This window comes from Canis lupus, chromosome 8 (assembly GCF_011100685.1).
Source record: "Canis lupus familiaris isolate Mischka breed German Shepherd chromosome 8, alternate assembly UU_Cfam_GSD_1.0, whole genome shotgun sequence".
Classification (NCBI taxonomy): Eukaryota; Metazoa; Chordata; class Mammalia; order Carnivora; family Canidae; genus Canis; species Canis lupus.
In genome coordinates this window covers 33,991,173-34,013,348 of record NC_049229.1, presented here as the reverse complement: position 1 = coordinate 34,013,348, position 22,176 = coordinate 33,991,173, and the positions used below count along the sequence as shown (strand labels likewise).

Sequence of the window (22,176 nt, the reverse complement as noted above, 5' to 3'; positions counted from 1 at the left end):
TAAAATCCATTTGTTCTCATATTAAAATAAAACTTTTATCTGGTACTTGAGCAAGACTAAGACTGCTATGTATAGTTTTGTATATACTATGTATATACTTGTACATTTTGTATATACTATGTATATACTTGTACCTTGTGCATGCTATCTAAAGACCCCTTTCACTTGGACATCTTGCATTTGTGTATTAAGACAACTTTCCAGCAGATGGCAGTAATGAGGAAGGAGCATGCCATTTTCTAACTCCCAAACAAACAACAATTCTGTAGTTCAGAATAGCTTTTGTCGGAAGGGAGGGCTAATTTTATATAAGACAACAATTTAATATTTTAAATTACATGGAAAAACATACAAAGGTAAAGAGTGGGAAAAAAGTTAAAAGCAAAATAGAATATGTTCACCTGTACTCATCACAAAACATGCCTATACCACATTAGTTTGTGCTTTTTGAACACTTTGGTCTCAGCTTTGTTGAAATATCCTATGTGAACAGCATTGAATTACAGGAGACGCTGGTGTATGCTTTGAAGGACAGTGTAGCACACAGTAGGATGTATGACTTGTCAACCCATCTTTTAAAACAGAGTATTTTTATAATACTGATAAGAAAAGTATTCCCAAATGAAAGTAAAACATCACTAAATTTTAAGTAAACATGATATACTAAAGTACTTTCTTCAAATCCAATTTTGTAGTTTAAATTATATGAAATTAAAAACCTGACTATGAATCTCTCACACAAGTTTTATTAATTTTATTATTGATTTTTAAAAAACCAACGATCCTCAAAATTGAGCACCTTCCATTCCATTTGACAGAGGTGAGCTGTCTGGCATATTGCTGCGAGCACTTCTGGTACCTGATTTTCCTTCAGTGTTTGGAGGCTTAGACAAACCATATGGCATGTTTGATGAAAGTGTAGATTTTAAAGGAGGCCGTCCTCGTTTTGACTTCTGCCTCTCCTCATCCCTCTTTTCATCCTTTTCACTGTCTTCTTTATTCTGGGTAACAACAACAAAATGTATAAGATGGGCCAGTGCTTTAGAAAAAATGAACATTCTATTTCAACAAGGAGAACCGTAACTCAAAAAGATTATATATTTTATATGTCAACTCTTAATTTGTGCTTATAGAAACATTAAAAGCAAGTAGTTTTCTTTTTTTTTAAAAAGCAAGTAGTTTTCTAACATAGTTTGTATTTATATGAATATGAGAGTTTATAGCTTATAATACTGCAATTACATTGTGAAAGCCAGAGTCCATGCATTAGAGAGATGAACAACTACTCAGCACTCCCCCTTGTTCCATACTACTCCCTGAGGAAAAGAAAGATACCTACTATGAAACAGACAAAACACTAGGTGAAATCTCTATAGCAAAAGCTGAAAATCGAGGATGTGGATGAGAACTAGCCAGCAGGTATGTGTTTTAAAATCTAGTATTAGCTTTCCAGAGAGTTGACTTAAAAAATCCTAAATTCCGGCATCCCACAGGAGAGTGGTGACTTCCACCCTCTCTTGGAGAGTGGGGACTTCCACCCTCTCTTGATCAGGAATGTATCCTCTTTTTTGTCACTATCAACCCTGCTTTACCCTTTTTCTGTATAGCCCCTGTTTGAGTTTAAAGTCTATATCCTAAGGGGTCCCTGGTTTTTAACTTTCCTAAAACAGTATGATAATGTGTTTACATTTTTTACTTTTTTAGCTTCTGGGTTATAAGAGAAAATCACAACTACTTTAAAAGAATCAGGATGATTATTACAATAAGAAAAAAAGGATTTATAAAAAAGCAGTACAATATAAATAATACCTATACTTATCATAAAGGGTATGATTGCAAATACATACTTTTGCTTTTTTCTTCTGTTTTTTCTTTGGTCCACCTTTGTCCAAAGGCCAGATTATCCTGTCAGCCTTCACCCATTCATCATACCTTGAAGAAAAAAATTAAAACTTCACAATACCTTATTTGAAATGTACACACCAAATAAAATAACAGTGAGAAAACTAAAGAGTTTGGTTCTAGTGTTGGCAGAAATGCGAAGAGCATAGGAGTTGGTTTGCTGGTAATATGTCTCAATTTGTACTAGGTGCTTTATATACCTGCCATCAACAGAAGAAGGCAAAAGAATTTCTTAGGGTAAATGAGGTAAGAGGAAGAGCTAGGTAAGCAAACTCTATGCAGATTCAAGACTGAACTGCTTTTGTTTTCCACAGATCTGAGCTTAATGAAATATACTTATGTTACACTGTCACTCTACTGACCAAATAATGCAAAAGGTGAATTTGTATTTGTAATGCGATCAGTTCCAGGTTTACTTTTTCTTAAAGATTTTACTTAGAGAGAGACAGAGCAAGAGAGAGAGCACACACGTGCATAAGCAGAGGTAGGGGCAGAGGGAGAAGCAGACTCGCTGCTGAGCAGGAAGCTGGAAGTGGGACTCGATCGCAGGACTCTTGATCATGACCTGAGCCGAAGGCAGACACCCAACAGACCAAGCTACCCAGGCACCCTCCAGGTTTATAAAGTCCTTTTCAACTCTGTTTTCCTCCCAGAATTCTATAGCCTCCAGTATTTCTAATAAAATTTTATTCTGAAATATGTCACCTCTAAAACTCTGAAATTTTTTAGAAATATTTCCTTTATCTAAGTTTATTCTGTTTATCTCAAATTGAAAACTCATTTCCCCTACAACTTCTTCAAAATATTAACATCACTTATTTTTTTTAAAGATTTTATTTATTTATTCATGACAGAGAGAGAGAGAGAGAGAGAGAGTGTGTGTGTGTGAGGGAGAGACACAGGCAGAGGGAGAAGCAGATGCCATGCAAGGAGCCTGATGTGGGACTCGATCCCAGGACTCCAGGACCACGCCCTGGGCCAAAGGCAGGAGCCAAACCGCTGAACCACCCAGGGATCCCCTAACATCACTTTTAAATTTCAACATAATCAAGTTACTAATCAGGAGTAAATAAGAAATTAAACTTTCTAGAACTAAAGATCAGTTCTTACACTATGTAAATATATGAGTATTTATAGAGCTCAATCAAAATCCAAAATCTGAACATTTAAGCAAAAAACACTAACGGCAGTCTTTACTTTGAAATGCACCATGTTAATGAAAAACATCCTGACTGTAACCCAGTTACCATGGTGCCATGCAAAGTAAGGACATAGTTCTAATACCCACATTTTGGTTGACACAGGACCACGACCATACTACGGTTTGAAAACTATCTCTTCCTGTACTGACCCAATATTTTCATTTTACAAGGCTTTTAAGTGTCTGTACATTATTACCTTATTTAGAAATATTCACTCATTTGGACATTTACTGAGTGTGGGCCTGCTAGTGTGCTGTGCACTGTATGAGGAAATATGTAGAGAAGAAGAAGGCCCTTGTTCTCACTGAGCAACTTGCAGTGTGGTAGAAAGACAGACATACAGTAAAATCAAGTACAGTCTGGTAAATGCAATAAGAGGGTTATTTATATATCTGGTCCATGCTAAAAAAGAAGTAACTGCCCAATTCCAAAATTCCACAAGACCTATCAGACAACCAAGAAGCATAGGTCTAATCTAGCATACACATGGTCCAGGCCACACTGGCCTGCTCACCACAGTATGCCATGTAGGTACTCTAGCATTAATATTGCCAACCAAGAGTGGTCCCAGTATTTCTCAACTCATACCAGGACTTCCCTCACAGTGCAAATGCTGCTCAGTTTTAGAAATCCAACTGGATTCTCTAGAAACTACAGTGACTATGTTTCAATAATCAGACCAGAATTATACTAGTTTTAAAGAGTATGGAAGGAAAATGAAAAATCACAAAACATGTAACTAGTTGGGAAGATAACCAATTAGGAAGAACATGACCATATAAGAAAATGACTGTTGAGAAAAGTCATAGTAAAACATTAAAAAGATAAGCAAGAAGGATGAAAGAAGAGGCATTCTATAAAGCAGAACAGAAGAACAGACTCACAAAGAGGGTAAGAAAGAGTGGACGGGGAGGAACTGAACAGAAGCAGAGGAAAAATGAAGGGTACCATGTGCTGCAACTATAAAGACAGTGACTCAGGATTGACAAAGTAGTCCCACCCAATTCAACCATACATGCATAGATCTCAGAGATGGATTTAAGAGTTTGCATAGAATCATTGAATCATGTCATGTTGCCTGAAACCAATATATCATTGTATCTCAACTATAAACATTCAATGGTAAACATTTTTTAAAATCACAATTGTTTCGGGGCACCTAGGTGGCTCAGTAGGTTAAATGTCTGACACTTGATTTCAGCTTAGGTCATGATCTCAGGGCTCAGGGTCATGAGATCAAGAACCCCCCTCCCCAATCAAGACTCTGTGCTCAGCAGGGAGTCAGCCTGAGATTCTCTCTCCCTCTGCCCTCCCCTTGCTCATGCTCTCTCTCTCTCTCTCTCCCTCTCTGTCTCTCTAAAATAAGTAAATAAACTCCTTTTTAACATTTTTTTAAGTTTGTTTCTGGGCAGCCTGGGTGGCTCAGCGGTTTAGCACTGCCTTCAGCCCAGGGCCTGATCCTGGAGATCCAAGATCGAGTCCCACATTGGCCTCCCTGCATGGAGCCTGCTTCTCCCTCTGCCTGTGTCTCTGCCTCTCTCTCTCTTTCTCTCTCTCTGTGTGTGTCTCATGAATAAATAAATAAAATCTTAAAAAAAAAAAAAGTTTGTTTCAAGTGTTGGCATAAGTATGAAGGGCACAGGGTCTGGTTTGAGAAATGTTAGTTTTATATGCTATTTACTAACCTATACTCTTAATATGATGCAAAATGAAAGAAACCCAGCTCTCCTTCACTAAAGAAAACACTCAACATTTATTGAGCACTTACGACATGCCAGGCACTATTCTCAGCATTCTATATGTTAAGCACTATTTCTAACAATATCTCTATAAAGTAGGTATTTTATCTTCCCCAATTTAGAGGTGAGGGAATTGACACATAACAGAGCACACTTCCAGTATGTAGGGAAACCTTGAAGCACTCTGGCTCCAAGAAAATACAGGGCAAGCAAGATATTAAGCACACAAGACTTTCCAAAAGAGAAAGAAAAGTAGTCCCTGACATTCAGGAACTGGCCTAGTACTATTAGCTACAGAGCTGATCCAGCACTCATAGCTAGGTTCTGTTGTTCTCCTGTTGAACATCAATAATTTCACAGAACATCAACATCAGACAAGTCTGCTCCATGACCATGATGGATCAAGACAAAACCAAGACCACTTGGTAATAGTGTCTAAACATTTATAGGAAAATAAGGAACACTGTCCAAGCCACAAAAATGACCAACATCCTTTTTATCTTGAATGACTGCTGCTTCTTAACCAATTACAACACTAACCTAAGTCTAGTCTCCTCTCCTTCTAGATAAGATTTATTAAGATAACCAATCACAGAATTATCACCACTTCATGATCATATCTAATCCAGAACAAAGCCCACTTCTTAAACTCTTCCCCAAATCACCTACCAAGCCCAAACCTGAGTTTTTTCTAACATTTTTAAATTAACCAATTTAGAATTATTACAATGCTTGATACAAGCTTGACTTCGAATAAATGTAATAAACCACCTGCACTATTGAGAGCTGCAGGCCTGCCTCTCTGCCCATGTTCTGCAAGATTGTTTCCACAAAATCCTGAGCTATTGCTGTCCTCAGAGGCAGTGCCCTGGACTCACATTATTCAGCTAACGACTTCTTATTGAGAGGCTCTATGGTATCCCATACTATGTTTTCTCATTCGCTGCAAATGAATAATAAATCCAACCTATTCAACTATAGATAGGATCTTGGTGGGGCAGAAGTACTGACATAGCTGGTAAAGCAGTGGGGATGTTGAAAGTTGGAGAATCCAGAAAAAGGTGTGCTTTTGGGGGTGTCAGTTGGTTAAACATCTGCCTTTGACTCAGTTCATTATCTCAGGCTCCTGGGATTGAGCCTCACATCAGGCTCCCTGCTCAGCAGAGGAGCCTGCTTCTCCCTCTGACCCTGTTCGTGTGCTCTCTGTCTCTCACTCATTCTGTTTCTCAAATAAATGAAATCTTAAGAAATAAAAAATAAAAAGCGTGCTTTGTAAATATCTATATACCACTTGCTTTAGTCCACAACATTAAACTAATCTGTTTGAACCATACAAAGAAATTTCAATAGTAAGAAAATACATTTTTTGCTTACCTGACATTCCATCCATAGTAATGTACCAAGTATAAAACTTCTCCATCATCAATTTCAGTGCTTTTAATACTAGCTTCATAGATTTTCTGCGTTTTCCCTCGGCCATATTTTACTTTCACTTTGGTTCCTGTTAGGCAGGGTTCCATGTCTTCCTCATCTTCCTCCCCTTCAGAGTCACATTTGCTTTCAGTTTCTTCCCTGCGGCAAGTTACAACATTGATAATGCTACTAATAATTTAATGGAGAATAAACTAACATATGCTAAAAGAAACCAACATGTAGGATAGTCAAAACCTAAGTATTACCTTAATAGCATGTCAGTGGAGGAGGAGAAGAAGGAGGAGAAGGAGAAGATTTTTATGGACTACCTACTAAGGAATTTATTTGTTATGTAAAGGTGCACTGTACCACAAGTAAATCTAGATTTCTTCAAGGCCAATCAATAGTCACATTTAATGATGATGCAGAGTCAGATTAATCATTTTTGATAAAAGATCCATATGCTTTGAAAAAGTCTTTAGGATTCATACTCAAGTGCCACCTTATTATGTGAAAATTATCTAAAGATAGTTTGTACTCTGCAACTAAATTGTCTTAAATCTACTACTCTGCTCAATTTGGCATGGTTCTTCAAAACTAAATTTTAGTGGGCAGAATAACGGACAAGGACTATGTACCTTAGTAACTATCTTTTAAACTAGTTTGTATTTTAAAGGTCACTCTACCCTAACAAAGAAACAATAGATATTTGAATATTAGGTCACTTGGTGAAACTGTGGGATAGCACCAGGAGAACAAAGCTCTGTGTAGATTGTATTGATTTCTATGTGTTTTTACTCCTCTCTCATAGCTTTTGTTTCAAATAATCAGGTATAAAAGAGATTGACATAGGGAGGTCCAACAATATTTCACATATTTTTACAAACAAAACATTCTATATTAACCCTGCAAGGATTCAGAAGAGATTTGCACCACAGATCATCCTAGTGTCCTAGAGTTTTAAATGCTTCAGAAGAGACATTGTGCTCTGATAAACATAGGCATTAATTTGGGGACCACTAGGGAACCAACAGGAAGAAGCTTTTTCAACCCCATTTGCCCTGGGAATGTTTTTTCTCAAAGGACTCCTTCCAAATTATATCCTGATAAGGCAATTTCAAAATACTAAGAAACTACTTCAAACAGAAATCACGACAGATAAAAAAAAATCTGTTTCCATGATTCCTGTTACAGAATGAGAATACAGACTATGTTTTTCTATACATTCATTAATAAAAGGGAATATTGTTCTTCATATTCAAGTCTGTGAAACTTTCTCTGAAATAAGTATCTGTTCTATTAACATATCAACTATAAAGGTTTTTAAAGCCATATATTTTATATTCATATATTACTTGTTTTATTATATACATATAACACATATTTTGATGTTTATTTTTAACAAAACTTCAAACTATAATTAAGCCCTACTTTTTTTTTAGTGGTTCACCTTTGCTTAAAATTTATTGTCCAAATGTTTGAAATACTACACTCGCATCATTATATGCAATTCTAATTATCTCCTCCCAGTTTACCTAATACTAATCCTATTTCACTACAGAACTTTATTTATTTACAAATCTAATTCACATGTAATTGTGAACAGCTCTTGTACCTATATGTACTGATACATAAAATTACCTCTTCCACTCACCAGTCATCCCTCATTTTCTAAATATTTTCTCAGTGGTTAATTTTCAGATGGGTATCAGCCACTAACTGGATGCAGCAGGCTATTTCCCCAATTTTGCTTAACAACTCAGATTTCTAGAAAATTTATCATATAATGTAATAACTGAAAAGTAACTATGGAGAAGAGTTTATGTTACAAGAAAATGTGTTATGCTGTTGTTGCTGAATTAAAATTCATTTTTTAGTAGCATATAAAAATTAGTAAATCCATTTGACAACACATAAATGGCCAACTAAACACAGTCGGACATTACTTTGATTTAGCTGGACTGCCTCATCTTTGGTTATTTTTAATTCAGTTCAGTCCATACATGTATAATACATGGAAAAAAAAATACCAACACTCAACAGCAAACAGGATGGACATTAAAAAAACTGAAATTTATTGGTGTGATGTGGGGCAAGAATGTATTTGCCAAGCTAGAATCAGGGGTGCATGCCACTTATTCCAATACAATAACTTGAAAAAGAAAAATGTCTTAGATCAAGCTAACACACAGAAACATTGGCTAGTACTGTGCACCCATGTGTTTGTTAGCTTTCCCACATTGTACCTTTTTTAAAATGGAATTTTTGCTGTCGCTGTTTCCTCTTGTCCACTTCCTCCATTTTTCTCCAGCTCCCTTCCCTGCTGTCAACTGCAGGACCTTTCTTTTGACTGGGTGGCGCAGCCTTCTTTGAGGCCACTGTTTAGGGCACAAGTGCTATTAAAATGGTGCGACCAGTATATTCTCCAATTCCGAAAGGCGATACACATCATCTTCACAATGTGTCTCACCTTCATTAGACAAGAGGAATGGAAGTCCCAATAAGAAAACATTCCCTCAAACCTGAATCTCTAAGCAGGAACAGAGCGCTGCTGTACCCCAGACAGGTGCTTCTGGAGAACAAATATAAGATAAAGTACCTCTCTTGGCTTTTCTCTTCCTCTTCATCTGAGTCTTTATCAGAATCCTCCTGCTTTTTAATTTTCTTCTCCTTCGGCTTTGGTGTGGTTTTTCTTCCCAATAGTAGCTCATTTTCTTTTTTCTCTGCAGTTTCATAGTCATCAACTACATCCTTATTTTCAATATCATTGTCTTTTAATTTGTCTTCCGTTTTCTCTTCTTCAATTTCCTTTTTAATAGAATTTGCGTCTCGAGCTAGTCTCCTTCGTCCCTAGTAGAAGGGGTAAAAGCTTTAAAATGGCTATCACTACAAACAAAGGGGGAGAAAGGCAGAAAATGCTTCTTAAACCTTCACAAACCTTCGCAATGACTAGCTGTTTCTCTGTCTTGAGACGTGACAATGACAGCCCATCAACCACTGCGTGCTTTTCCTTTCAACCCATGTAAATTAATTATGTCCATGTCTACTATGATCCTTGGCTACATGCTACAGAAAAAATAAAAATTTCCTCCTTTGTTGACTACATTATTTTATCTCACTTTTAATATTTCTTGACTACAATAAATTTTTTAATTGAAAGATAGTTGACATACTATGTTATATTAACTTCAGGTATACAACGCAGTGATTTGAGAATTATACACATTCTGCAGTGCTCACCATAAATGTAGATACCACCTGTCACCAGTTATCACAATATTATTGACTATATTCCCTATGCCATACTTTTCATCCCTATGATTAATTTTATAACTGTTAGTCTGTGCTTCTTAATCCCTTTTACTTATTTTGTCTATCCCCACACCCCTTTCCCTCTGGCAACCACCAGTTTGTCCTTTCTATTCACGAGTATGTTTCTGTTTGCTTTTATTTTCCACATATAATGAAATCATACAGTATTTATCTTTGTTAGACTTATTTCACTTGGCATTATTTTATCACACTTTTAATATTTCTTGACTACACTGAAAGTTCTAAAATAATTAAGTATCAATGATGCAAGTTAACAATAATTTAAAAATAAATCAGCCTCCTAAATTATGGGCTCTTTAAAAGTTCTATGATGTCTAATCTACCATTTTTAAGATAAAATTTACATTATCACTGTATTTCTGTGTGACTACATTTTAAAAGGACTGAATAGGGGTGCATGGGTGGCTCAGTCGGTTGGGTGTCTGACTTTTGATTTCAGGTCGGGTCATGATCTCAGGGTTGTGAGACTGAGCCCCACGTCCAGTTCTACACTGGGTGTAGAGCCTACTTGAGATACTCTCTCCCTTTCCTTCTGCCTACCTCCCAACCCCAGCATTCTTGCTCTCTCTCTAAAAAAAATAAAAATAAATTTTAAAAATAAAAGGACTAAAATGCATCCATGGCCAACAGGTGAGCTGATTTCTTTGAATAAGTATTTGGAGCTCACTGGGCTGGTAGTAATTTGTTCTTCCCCAGAAGCTTTCATTTAGCCTCTTGTATGCTCAACTGACTGTGAAACTGTTGAGCCATTTCATTCTCTCCTAAATTCTCCTTCAGGTCCACCGCTACACACTGGCAGTTTCCCTCTACTTGGAATAAAGTGAGGATAGAAAAGGGGCCAACAAATAAAATCTTTAAAAAAGGGAGGGGGGGAAATCCCTGGGTAGCTCAGAGGTTTAGTGCATGCCTTTGGCCCAGAGTATGATCCTGGAGTCCCAGGATTGAGTCCTGCATCAGGCTCCCTACATGGAGCCTGCTTCTCCCTCTGCCTGTGTCTCTGCCTCTCTCTCTCTCTCTCTCTCTCTCTCTCTGTGTTTCTCATGAGTAAATAAATAAAATCTTTAAAAATAAAAAAGGGGGGACCAACAACTTAGAGAGTACTAAAATAACAACTAGTATTTCAGTATAACAAATGTTTTCCCTAGTTCCTATGTGCTATTTAAACTTGAAAAAAATAAAAAAATAAAAAAAATAAACTTGAAAGTTAGGGACCCCTGGGTGGCTCAGGGCTTAAGCGTGTCTGCCTTCCACTCAGGGTGAGATCCCAGAGTCCCAGGATCAAGTCCCACATCAGGCTCCCTGCATGGAACCTGCTTCTCCCTCTGCCTGTGTCTCTGCCTCTCTCTCTTTTTCTCTCTGTCCGTCCCTCACGAGTAAATAAAATCTTTAAAAAATAAAAAAATAAACTTCAAAGTTAGAAAAAAAGTGTATTTTTCTTTTCACAAAGAACTAGAATGTAAATTCCATGAGGGCAGAGATGGTCTTATATACTTCTATATCCTATGCACAGAGCAACTTTTCTTTAAATACGTGTAGGTAAATGAATGAAAACAACTGCTATCTATCAGACTTTAGACCTATATACCTTTTTCTTAAGTTACTTATTTAAGTAATCTCAAAACGTGGGGCTTGAACTCACACCCCTGAGATCAAGAGTCACATACTCTTCTGACTGAGCCAGCCAGGTGCCCTAGAAATCCCATTCTTAGAAGTCTTCCCTCTATATTCAGACCAATGAGGAGGAATTTTTACAAGTATATTTATTACAGCACTTTTTGTAATCATAAAAAATTGGAGAAAATTTTAAGGAAGGTGAATTTATGGTATATGTATATTATGTAGTACTCTGAAGATAATTTACAAAAGATGAGGAACATCTTTAATGACAGGAAAGTATGTCCAAAATACATATAATGGGAGACAATCAGTCTTAGGAAGGAATATTCAGTTTTAAAAAGGAAGGAAATTGTGACACATACACAGGAATGAACCTGAGAGACATTATACTGAGTGAAATAAGCCAGTCAAAAAAGGACAAAGCTGTAAGATTCCATATATATGAGGTACCTAGAGTAGTCAAATTCAAAGAGACAAAGTAGAATGGTTTTGCCACAATCTTGGGTAGAGGGGAATGGGGAGTTATTGTTTAATGGCTAGTTTCAGTTTTGCAAGATGAAAAAGGTACTGGCAAGGGACAGTGGTGATGAGTGCAAAACACTGGGAATATAGTTAATGCCACAGAACTGATGCTTAAAAATGGTTAAGAGGATACATAGTATGTGTATTTACCACAATTTTTTAAAATTAAAAATTAAAAAGAAATGAAGCAAACCAATTTGAATGTTTCATGAAATTCATTGGAAGATTCCATTTACTGGATGATGGTCAAAATGGACAGTTTTAAAAAAATGGTTTCTGAGCAACTAAAAGAGGTAATTTCATTTCTTCTTTGACTAAACATGATTTCACTAAAAAATAAGATGTAACAGGGGCACCTGGGTGACTCAGTTGGCAAAGTGTCTGCCTTCAGCTCAGGTCATGGTCCTGGAGTCCCAGGATTGAGCTCTGCATCAGGCTCCCTGCTCAGCAGGGCATCTTCTTCTGCCCATCCCCTCTGTTCCCTCTCTCTCTCTCTCACTCTCTCTTTCAAATAAATACATAAAAACTTAAAAAAAAAAAAAGATGTAACAGTAAATGAATGCCATTGATAGTGTGAAAAAATTTTTTCTCCTAAAATTTGATAAATCCTACCATGTAGACATCATTCAACAATGATCAAAAACAATGGATGACAATCTCTACAAAGGAATTATATACTAAGGGAGACTTTTAGTAAGACTTGAAGGAAGTAAATATGTGAGACTGACCACAGATGAGAATGATCTGAACAGACATAAATAGAAAACAACAGGAGGAATGGTATTTTAGGTAGAAGAAAGAAGATGTGCTATATCTAGAAAAAAATAGCCAGGCTAGTCTGCCTAATGCACAACTCAATACTGGAAAATAAACTAGGTTCACTGGCTTATTTTTGTGTGGATCTGAAAATGTCCATAATAAAAATTTAATGTTTAAAATAAACCAGGTAAAACTAATATTAAGTACTTACTCTTGGAGATTTTAATTCTATTTCTTCTCTTTCACTTTCACTGTTTGAATCAATATTTTCCTCAGGTTCACTCTTCACTTCCACTAAAGGCATTTCTTGATCTACTTTTAAAGCCTCTTCCATTGATTCTTCTAAGTCTTTTTTTTCTTCTTTTACTTTTGGTTCATGGTGGTGGACAGTTCTGAACTGAATATTTGCAGAACGGCAGTACTCCTCAAAACCATAGAGATACCTAAACAAACAGTTTCATTTTAAGAAATCTTTGTCTTTACATTTAACTTAAATACTATATTATTAAACACACATATTTTTATAAAGTAATACTCGAGACTTTTTTTAAAGTACTTTTTCTATTACTAGTTTCTCAGTGCTTTATACAGGATTATAAACAGAAATACTGATCATAAAATTTCTTCCTGAAAAAGCTATAATAGTTTTGATATGAAGGCTATTCAACATAAGTAATATAACTCTATAAACATGTATCATCGTTTCATACTATTAACGTACCACATCCCAGACTTTGAAAAGGAAATCAAGACAACACGAGAAATGGAATAAAGTAGACTTGGTGTGATGAAATAACGTTCAGTCACTAATATCTATTAACCTAAAACTTTTTATATACTTTCTCTAACTAAATGTTCCTTGATGTGTTTTTGTTTAATTGTTAACAAATTAAATGGAAAATATTCCTGTAATATGTATTCTTTGATGAATAAACTATACTACTTACTTTCTATAAGCAGTTTTTACATTGTAGGAAGCAGCTGAATTCAAAATAGGAATGCCAAGGTCCATATAAATTTGCTTCCATACAGCACCACTATCAATCTGGAAAATTAAGTTTTTATTTGTTAACATTTACAAAAGGAAATAATCTTTACACTAATATTCTAGGTTCATTAAGAAAATGTGTTTATCACCTACAGTGCATATAACTGCAACATAGATAATTTAACTTTTCATTATATCTATACTTACATTGTCACATCCACCTTGATGATAAACCAGTCTAAAGAGTTTGAAGAGATTGAGATCTTTATAGCCCAACACAGGTGGTTTGTTGATTGGAGTACCTTTTTAACATGAAAGTAGGATAAATATTTTTATTTAAGTGGAAAATGCTATTACAAGGCTATCGATACAAAACTTTCCAATTTCTAATTTCCCAAGTTTTATTAATCAGAAGCATATATTTAAAGAACCTTAAATTATGTAAGACAACACAAAATATTCTCTATATTCTTTATACAGCACTATGATGGTCTTTAGATTTATTTTTTATTTATTTATTATTTTTTTAATTTTTATTTATTTATGATAGTCACAGAGAGAGAGAGAGAGAGGCAGAGACATAGGCAGAGGGAGAAGCAGGCTCCATGCACCGGGAGCCCGATGTGGGATTCGATCCCGGGTCTCCAGGATCGCGCCCTGGGCCAAAGGCAGGCGCCAAACCGCTGCGCCACCCAGGGATCCCTGCGCCACCCAGGGATCCCATGCGCCACCCAGGGATCCCGGTCTTTAGATTTATATCTATGACTCATCATGTCTCTCACAACTAATAAAATCACCTGTGACTGAATTAGGTACAACTAAGACTTACAACTGCAAGGTGCAGCCAACAATGCTTCTGGTTCAAGAAGCCTGGGCAAGAACATACACAATGGAAAGGGTACAATTTAGGGCATGGATTCATTTTCATTGCTTGAACACAAATGTTAAGAGTGTTAGCAGTAATCTGAAGGATGATGTCTCAAAGTCACAGAATGCCTAGGACCAGTTTATTGGAGGATTTTCCAGAACTAATGTAATGTCAAAAGGAATAATTTATAAAGGCTGTATTTCAATTTAAGTCTATTAAAAACCCTATTCAATTTAGGTAAGAATTGGTCTATTTTGTTTCATTTGTTGAGACCGAGGATCAGGCTAGTTTACTTGCTGCAAAGATAGCATTAATAACTAATGGGTATGTGGATTATATTATGACTGTTCACCTTCCATCACTGAAATATTATTATATTTTTTGGTTTTAGAAGTCCCAAGTAGACTAAGTATAATTATACCCATACAACCTATGTATTTTCTGCTCAAAATAGATATTAACAGTTTTTTAATTCCAAATACTTATTCCAACTCTAACTGATCCTTAGGCTTTACTTGAAATCCAAATCCATATACCCATGATTCTAACAAAAATAATTCATGAACCTAGAATGTAAAGTTGTAAAAGAAATGACTGCTTTTAAATAATGACCATCAAATACATACCTCTGTCTTCCATAAACTTATAAAGCTGTTGGAGGAAGTTGTCCCTCTCTTCAGGATCAAGTTCTTCCTCAGGCTGTAAAGGCAAAATGCATAAATACTTAGACCAGTGAATAGGGTGAGATATATAGTCTTTTTTAATTCATATTTTGTTGTTGTTTTATGAACCCAACATAAAGGAATTTTTAACAAAGCTGGAAAATATGAATTTCCTCCAAACTCTACAATGCTAGACTTTAAGTCATATTTTTTATAGTGTTGATTTGATACAACTGTCAAGATACACAATCTTTACCCTTCACTCATCTATGACTCCAACCCTACCCTTGAATATCAACATAGGGATTAAGACTAGCCATGAGGAAAAGGTTCAGGAATCCAGTAAGAACATTTTCACCTCATTTGGTTTAGTTTTAAAAAAAAAAAAATACATCAAAGTACCATGTGGCCCACACAAATGTATTGATAGATAAGCACAATAATTACAAACATATTTATTATTTAAAAATAACCCACAGGGCAGCCCCAGTGGCGCAGCGGTTTAGCGCCGCCTGCAGCCCATGGCGTGATACTGGAGACCCGAGATCAAGTCCCATGTCAGGCTCTTTGCGTGGTGCCTGCTTCTCTCTCTGCCTGTGTCTCTGCCTCTCTCTCTCTGTGCCTCTATGAATAAAGTCTTTAAAAAAATAAAAAATAAATAAAAATAAAAATAACCACATACAAATGTTCTAATTTGTTATTGTTGAATGAAGACAAACTAGAGGTTCCAAAGTCACATGGCAGAAGTTTTTTGTTTTGAGAACACAGCAGTTTAAAGAAATTTATATATATTTAAATGATTCATAGAATTTTATTTTGTCTCAGGCCCACCATCCCTTCTTCTATCACATTAGCCTGCTTTTCTCATTTGCCCTTCTTGCATGGCCTCTGTAAATAAGACTTTGCAACCCCTGAAAATAAGAAAATGAAAATTATTTAAGGAAGGAAACTAGATAAATAACCACAAATTGGTTCCTGGGTGTAGGGAAACAATGGAAACATTCATGTAAAAAAAATAAATAAATAAATAAACTATTCCTACAAATACCTATTTAAGTGTTACTTTTTACTAATTATATAAATCTAATGATCTCTTCTTATAATGTCAAAGTCTTAGCTGCAGTTAAATATATTATGGGTTTTAATAAAATATTCCCTGCCCTGATAGACTACTTATAAACCAATGTTTGGGAAAATTCTTATTTAAAATTTAGCAAAATTATGGAGAAATAAACAAAACACTAATATCTTTCATCCATATAAATTATTATAATTTCAGAGTACTGCTTTTCTACATTCTAAAAGAACAATTAGATTTGTCTTTCAAAGGGCAGCCCTGGTGGCACAGTGGTTTAGCGCTGCCTGCAGCCCAGGGTGTGATCCTGGAGACCCGGGATCGAATCCCATGTCAGGCTCCCTGCATGGAGCCTGCTTCTCCCTCTGCCTGTGTCTCTGCCTCTCTCTCTCTGTGTGTGTATCTCTCATGAATAAATAAATATTAAAAAAAAAATCTTAAAAAAAAAACCATTAAAAAAAAATAGATTCGTCTTTCAAAGCCATAATCAAAGCAAAGCAACCACCAGCCAATAAATATTGAGTATTCACCATCTAGAGGGCAACAGGTCCTTTAAAATTATGTATTCTTTAAGAATTTTAATCACTAAAACATAGCAGCCAGAATCCATGAACATGAAGTTGATTAAAATATATAATAAAAAAACCAAAAGGCAATCAAAGAGAATAAAATCTTTTAATACATTCATTCAGAATGATTTAATAGCATTAGAGTACTGTGAGTTTTAACAAATGTAAAGAAACTAAGTCAAAGTTCTAAGCCTCACAACTTAGCAATATAGAGTGAATAATCAGTGTAGGGTTAATAGGGATCATTACTAAATGTTCCAATCAAAAGATGGCAGTTTTTTGGGATGCCTAGGTGGCTCAGTGGTTAAGTGTCTGCCTTTGGCTCAGGGCGTGATCCTGGAGTCCCAGGGTTGAGTCCCACATCAGCCTCCCTGCAGGAAGCCTGCTTCTCCCTCTGCCTATGTCTCTGCCTCTGTGTGTGTGTGTCTCATGAATAAATAAAATCCTTAAAAAAAAAAAAAAAAGATGGCAGTTTTTCCCCATGTGAATTTAAAAAGCCTTGCCTTTGCAAGGTAATTAGAACTGCCAATGAGTTAACTCAAAAAAAAAAAAAAAAAAAAAAAAAAAAAAAGTCCAGTAACCCAAAAATTATTTTTAAAGACTTCTAAGTATGGGAAAAAAACCCCAAAACACCTTCTGCTAGACTGCGCCTATGCTTTGCTTATCCCTCATGTTCCTCATAATCACAATATTTTCTCCTTAGACCGACACCTCATTTCCAGTATTTATGATCTTGCAGAATTCAAATAAGACCATTATCCAGTATATGTAAAAAGTATTTTTTCAAAAGGCACTGACTTAAAAAAATAAATAAATAAATAAATAGATAGATAAATAAATAAATAAAAAAAAGGCACTGACTTGAAATCAAATTTTCTTCCAAAAACAAGTAAACAAAATAAACCCATCAACTGCAAATTAGGTATTTATTACAGTTGTACCAAACATTTCATAAATTCTTACTAAAAATAGTTTTAATACATAAAAGTTGGTATTTTAAATACATTTGATTTAAAAGTTAGTGGATGTCCAGGCACCTGGTGGCTCAGCCGGTTAAGCATTCAACTCCTGATTTTGGCTCCGGTCACAATCTCAGATTCCCAGAATCAAGCCCCTTGTTGGGCTCTGCACTCAGTGGAGAATCTACTTGAGATTTTCTCTCTCCCTCTCCCCTCATTCTGCCCCACCCAGCCCCATGCTCAAACACATTTGCGCACTCTCACTCTCTCTCCAATAAATAAATAGATAAATTTTCAAAAATAAAATAAAAGTTAGGTAATGTCCAACAGTGTAGTAAGTTCCATGAGAAATTATGGCCATAAAATTCTATGTTCAGGTGCAGTTATCAAGTATAAAAACAAGACATAAATGAATAAAGAATTCTCCTTATTAAACAAATACCTGCTTGAGGAGAAATTTACACAAGAAAAAAGATGAGGCTAGAAACACAGTTTAAATTTACCTGATAGTCTTTACAAAAATTAAAATTGCTTAATTTCTTTTTAATTGAATTTTATTTAATTAAAATAAATAAAATTCAATTAACATATATTATTTGTTTCACAAGTAGAGGTAATTCATCAGTCTTATATAATAGCCAGTGTTCATTACATCACATGTCCTCAATGTCCATCATCCAGTTATGCCATTCCCCCATCACTCCCCTCCAACAACTGTTTGTTTCTCATGATTAAGTCTCTTATGGTTTGTCTCCCTCTCTGATTTTGTCTTATTTTTTCCTCCCTTCCCCTATGATCCTCTGTTTTGTTTTTTAAATTCCACATGAGTGAGATCATATGATATTTGTCTTTCTCTTATTTCGCTTAGGATATCCTCTAGTTCCATCCACGTCCTTGCAAAAGGCAAGATGCCATTTTCTGATGGCTGAGTAGCAGCCCATTGTATATGTATACCACATCTTCTTTATCCATTCATCTATCGATGGACATCTGGGCTCTTTCCATAGTTTGGCTATCGTGGACATTGCTACTATAAACATTGGGGTGCAGGTGCCCCTTCGGATCACTATATTTGTATCTTTGGGATAAATACCCAGCAGTTTAACTGCTGGGTCATAGGGTAGTTCAATTTTCAACTTTTTGAGGAACCTCACTGTTTTCAACAGTGGCTGCACCAGCTTTCATTCCCACCAGGAGTGTAAGATAGTTCCCCTTTCTCCACATCCTTGCTAATATCTTTCCTTTCCTGATGTGTTAATTTAAGCCATTCTGACTGGTGTGAGGTGGTATCTCGTTGTGGTTTTGATTTGTATCTCCCTGATGCTGAGTGATGTTGAGCATTTTTTCATGTGTCTGTTGGCCATTTGTATGTCTTCTTTGGAGGAATGTCTGCTCGTCTTCTGCCCATTTCTTGACTGGATTATTTGTTCTTTGTTCTTTTATTTGAGTTTCATAAATTCTTTTTTATTTATTTATTTATTTTATTTATTTTATTTTTTTTTATGATAGTCACAGAGAGAGAGAGAGAGAGGGGCAGAGACATAGGCAGAGGGAGAAGCAGGCTCCATGCACCGGGAGCCCGACATGTGGGATTTGATCCCGGGTCTCCAAGATCGCGCCCTGGGCCAAAGGCAGGCACTAAACCGCTGCGCCACCCAGGGATCCCGAGTTTCATAAATTCTTATAGATTTTTGGATACTGGTTCTTTATCTGATATATCATTTGCAAATATCTTCTCCCATTCTGTCAGTTGTCTTTCAGTTCTTTGACTGTTTCTTTTGTTATGCAAAAGCTTTTTTATCTTGATGAAGTCCCAATGGTTCATTTTTGCCTTTGGGGAGGAGTCTAGTAAGAAGTTGCTGGGGCCATGGTCACAAAGGTTGCTGCCTGTGTTCTCTCTAGGATTTTGATGGACTCCTGTCTCACATTTAGGTCTTTAATCCATTTTGAGTCTCTTTTTGTGCATGATGTGAGGAAATGGTCCAGTTTCATTCTTCTGCATGTGTCTGTCCAATTTTCCCAACACCATTTGTTGGAGACTGTCTTTTCTCATTGGATATTCTTTCCTGCTTTGTCGAAGATGAGTTGACTATAGAGTTGAGGGTCCCTTTCTAGGTTCTCTATTCTGTTCGATTGATAACACGTGTCTGTGTTTGTGCCAGTACTATACTGTCTTGATGATTACAGCTTTGTAATACAGCTTGAAGTCCAGAATTTTGATGCCACCAGTCTTGTTTTCTTTTCAACATTCCTTTGGTTATTCAGCGTCTTTTCTGGTTCCATACAAATTTTAGAATTACTTGTTCCAACTCTGTGAAGTAAGTTGATGGTAGTTTGATAAGGGATTGCGTTGAATGTATAGATTCCTCTAGGTAGCAGAAACATAAAATTGTTTAATTTCTTACAATATGTAATTCTTCACAATCTTTTTTTTGCAAACAGCTGTGCTGTTAGTCACCTTGGATTAAAACTGCATATGCTAGCAAATGCCTCCAACTAGATGAATCTGCCTTTATGGCTTTTGTATGGGGGCTCATATTTGCTCAGGGTGTGCTTTCTCTGTTCGTAGACTTTTTTAAAAGCAAAGTTCTCTCTCTCTCTCTCTCTCTCTTAAAGATTTATTTATTTATGTATTCTCTGTGCCCATTGTGGGGTTCAAATTCACAATCCTAAAATTAAGAGCTGCATGCTATACTAACTGAGCCAGCCAGGCGCCCTTATTCATGGTGCTTTCATACATATAATATCTTTCTCCTGGTCAATAACCAGGTATTGCATTCTTCAAGGGTTTTATTTTTAATTTTTAAAGATTTTATTTATTTATTAGAAAGACACACACACACACACAGAGGCAGAGACACAGGCAGAGGGAGAAGCAGGCTCCATGCAGGGAGCCTGATGTGGGACTCGATCCCGGGACTCCAGGATCACACCCTGGGCTGAAGGTGGCGCTAAACTGCTAAGCCACCGGGGCTGCCCTCATCAAGGGTTTTAGAGTAGAAGATTATAATAATGGCAGGTAAAGTCCACTAGACCGCTGATAAGCCACCTTCCCTTCATTCAGTCAAGCATGTGGTAAGGAATTATGCATCATAATTGCATCCAGTAAAATGCATCCAGGAAAATGTCAGGATGGAGAACAGGGTTAAGGATATGGAAGAAGCATGAACATGATCATAATTTCATGAAACTTATTTTAGTTAGCATCAATATATACCATCTAGTGTTATATAGGTATTTGTGATTCTATCTATATACCTAGTAAATTATGAATTTTCTGACTTTGGAAACTATCTTCAAATTCAGTCCAGACATTTATTGATGGCTACCATGAGTCAGGGAGGGACATGCAAAAGTACTGTGATTAAAGTAAGAAGACATGGTACTTTCTACTTTTGACACTTTGAATCTTGCAGAGGTTGTAGCAATGTAAAACAAGCCAATGTAATACAACATTAAAAGTGTTGCAAAGTATATAAAAGAATACAGAAGGAGATCAGTGGTTCTACTGGGGATGGAGTAATAGGGGTTATATTAGGGAAAGCCTCAAAACTTGAAGAGTGGAGAGCCCAAGAGCTAGAGCAAACAGCATAAGCATGAGGCTGTCAAAGGCAGGCTGTGATTTAAAAAGCACTTTTTAATGATATGTAGAGAATGAGAACTGGAATTTGAGAGAGCTGAAGAGGAATCATATCAGATTTGTATTTTTAAAAGCTCTCTGCCAAGAATGAGTTTGATGGATTCGAAGGGAAAGAGAAACTATTACAATAGTCCACAAGGAGAAGGCTCAATGCTTGAATTAGTCTTGCTCTCTGATAATGGAAAGATGACCCCCTACTCTAGAAGGAGAAAGAAAGAGTAAATGCTAAGATTCTTTTTAGTGTAAGTCTAAGTTATTCATGTTTATAATCCTGCAGGTTCCCAAACATTGTAAGGGCTTGATAGGTTAAAGACATGCCTATATTTTACAATTTTATCACCAAGGACTGGCATTTAGCTTAGATATTCTGTTATTATGTGAATGAAAACAATATCCATGAAAATAAACTCAGGAGATTTTCTTTGATTACTTCACATTCACTGAGTTTCAGAGCTAGCATTAATAATATAAATACAATAGGAGTCAGATAAAAGAAAAGAATGGCCGAGGTTGGGGGCACCTGGGTGGCTCAGTTCGTTAAGCATCTGTCTTTGGCTCAGGTCATGATCCCAAGGTCCTGGGATCAAGCCCCATGGCAGGTTTCCTGCTCAGCATGGAGTCTGCTTCTTCATCTCCCTTTGCTCCTCCCCCATTCATGCTCATGTGTGCATGTGTGCACACTCAAATAAAAATACAATCTTTAAAAAAAAAAAAAAAAGAATGGCTAAGGCTGTTTTAAAGTCACAGGTCGCTGTGGCACAAACATTTGTTAGCATTCACTTCATTCTTTCCTAAATACATGAATCAGAAAATGATTATTCATTCAGAAATAGTGTGAATTCTTTTTTGTTTTTTAAGATTTTATTTATTTATTCATAGAGACACAGAGAGAGAGAGAGAGAGGCAGAAACACAGGCAAAGGGAGAAG

The 22,176-nt window shown here is 36.2% G+C and overlaps 1 protein-coding gene across 4 annotated transcripts in view; it reads right to left on the bottom strand.

Annotated features, from left to right (window-relative positions):
- The window catches only part of ARID4A (AT-rich interaction domain 4A), a 68,112-nt gene that overhangs the window by 12,950 nt on the left and 32,986 nt on the right, over positions 1 to 22,176 (bottom strand). For 3 of the 4 annotated variants that reach the window (XR_005363313.1, XM_038544824.1, XM_038544825.1), the window contains exons 12-19: positions 14,970 to 15,042; positions 13,683 to 13,777; positions 13,435 to 13,532; positions 12,699 to 12,930; positions 8,856 to 9,106; positions 6,218 to 6,415; positions 1,848 to 1,932; positions 800 to 1,001 (exon numbers count right to left, since the gene is read on the bottom strand). Coding sequence is in view for 3 of the 4 variants with exons in the window: in XM_038544824.1 (XP_038400752.1) it covers positions 800 to 1,001; positions 1,848 to 1,932; positions 6,218 to 6,415; positions 8,856 to 9,106; positions 12,699 to 12,930; positions 13,435 to 13,532; positions 13,683 to 13,777; positions 14,970 to 15,042 (1,234 nt within the window). In the remaining variant the exon portion in view is untranslated. The remainder of the gene's footprint in view (positions 1 to 799; positions 1,002 to 1,847; positions 1,933 to 6,217; positions 6,416 to 8,855; positions 9,107 to 12,698; positions 12,931 to 13,434; positions 13,533 to 13,682; positions 13,778 to 14,969; positions 15,043 to 22,176) is intronic. The other variant, XM_038544826.1, reaches the window with a different exon arrangement.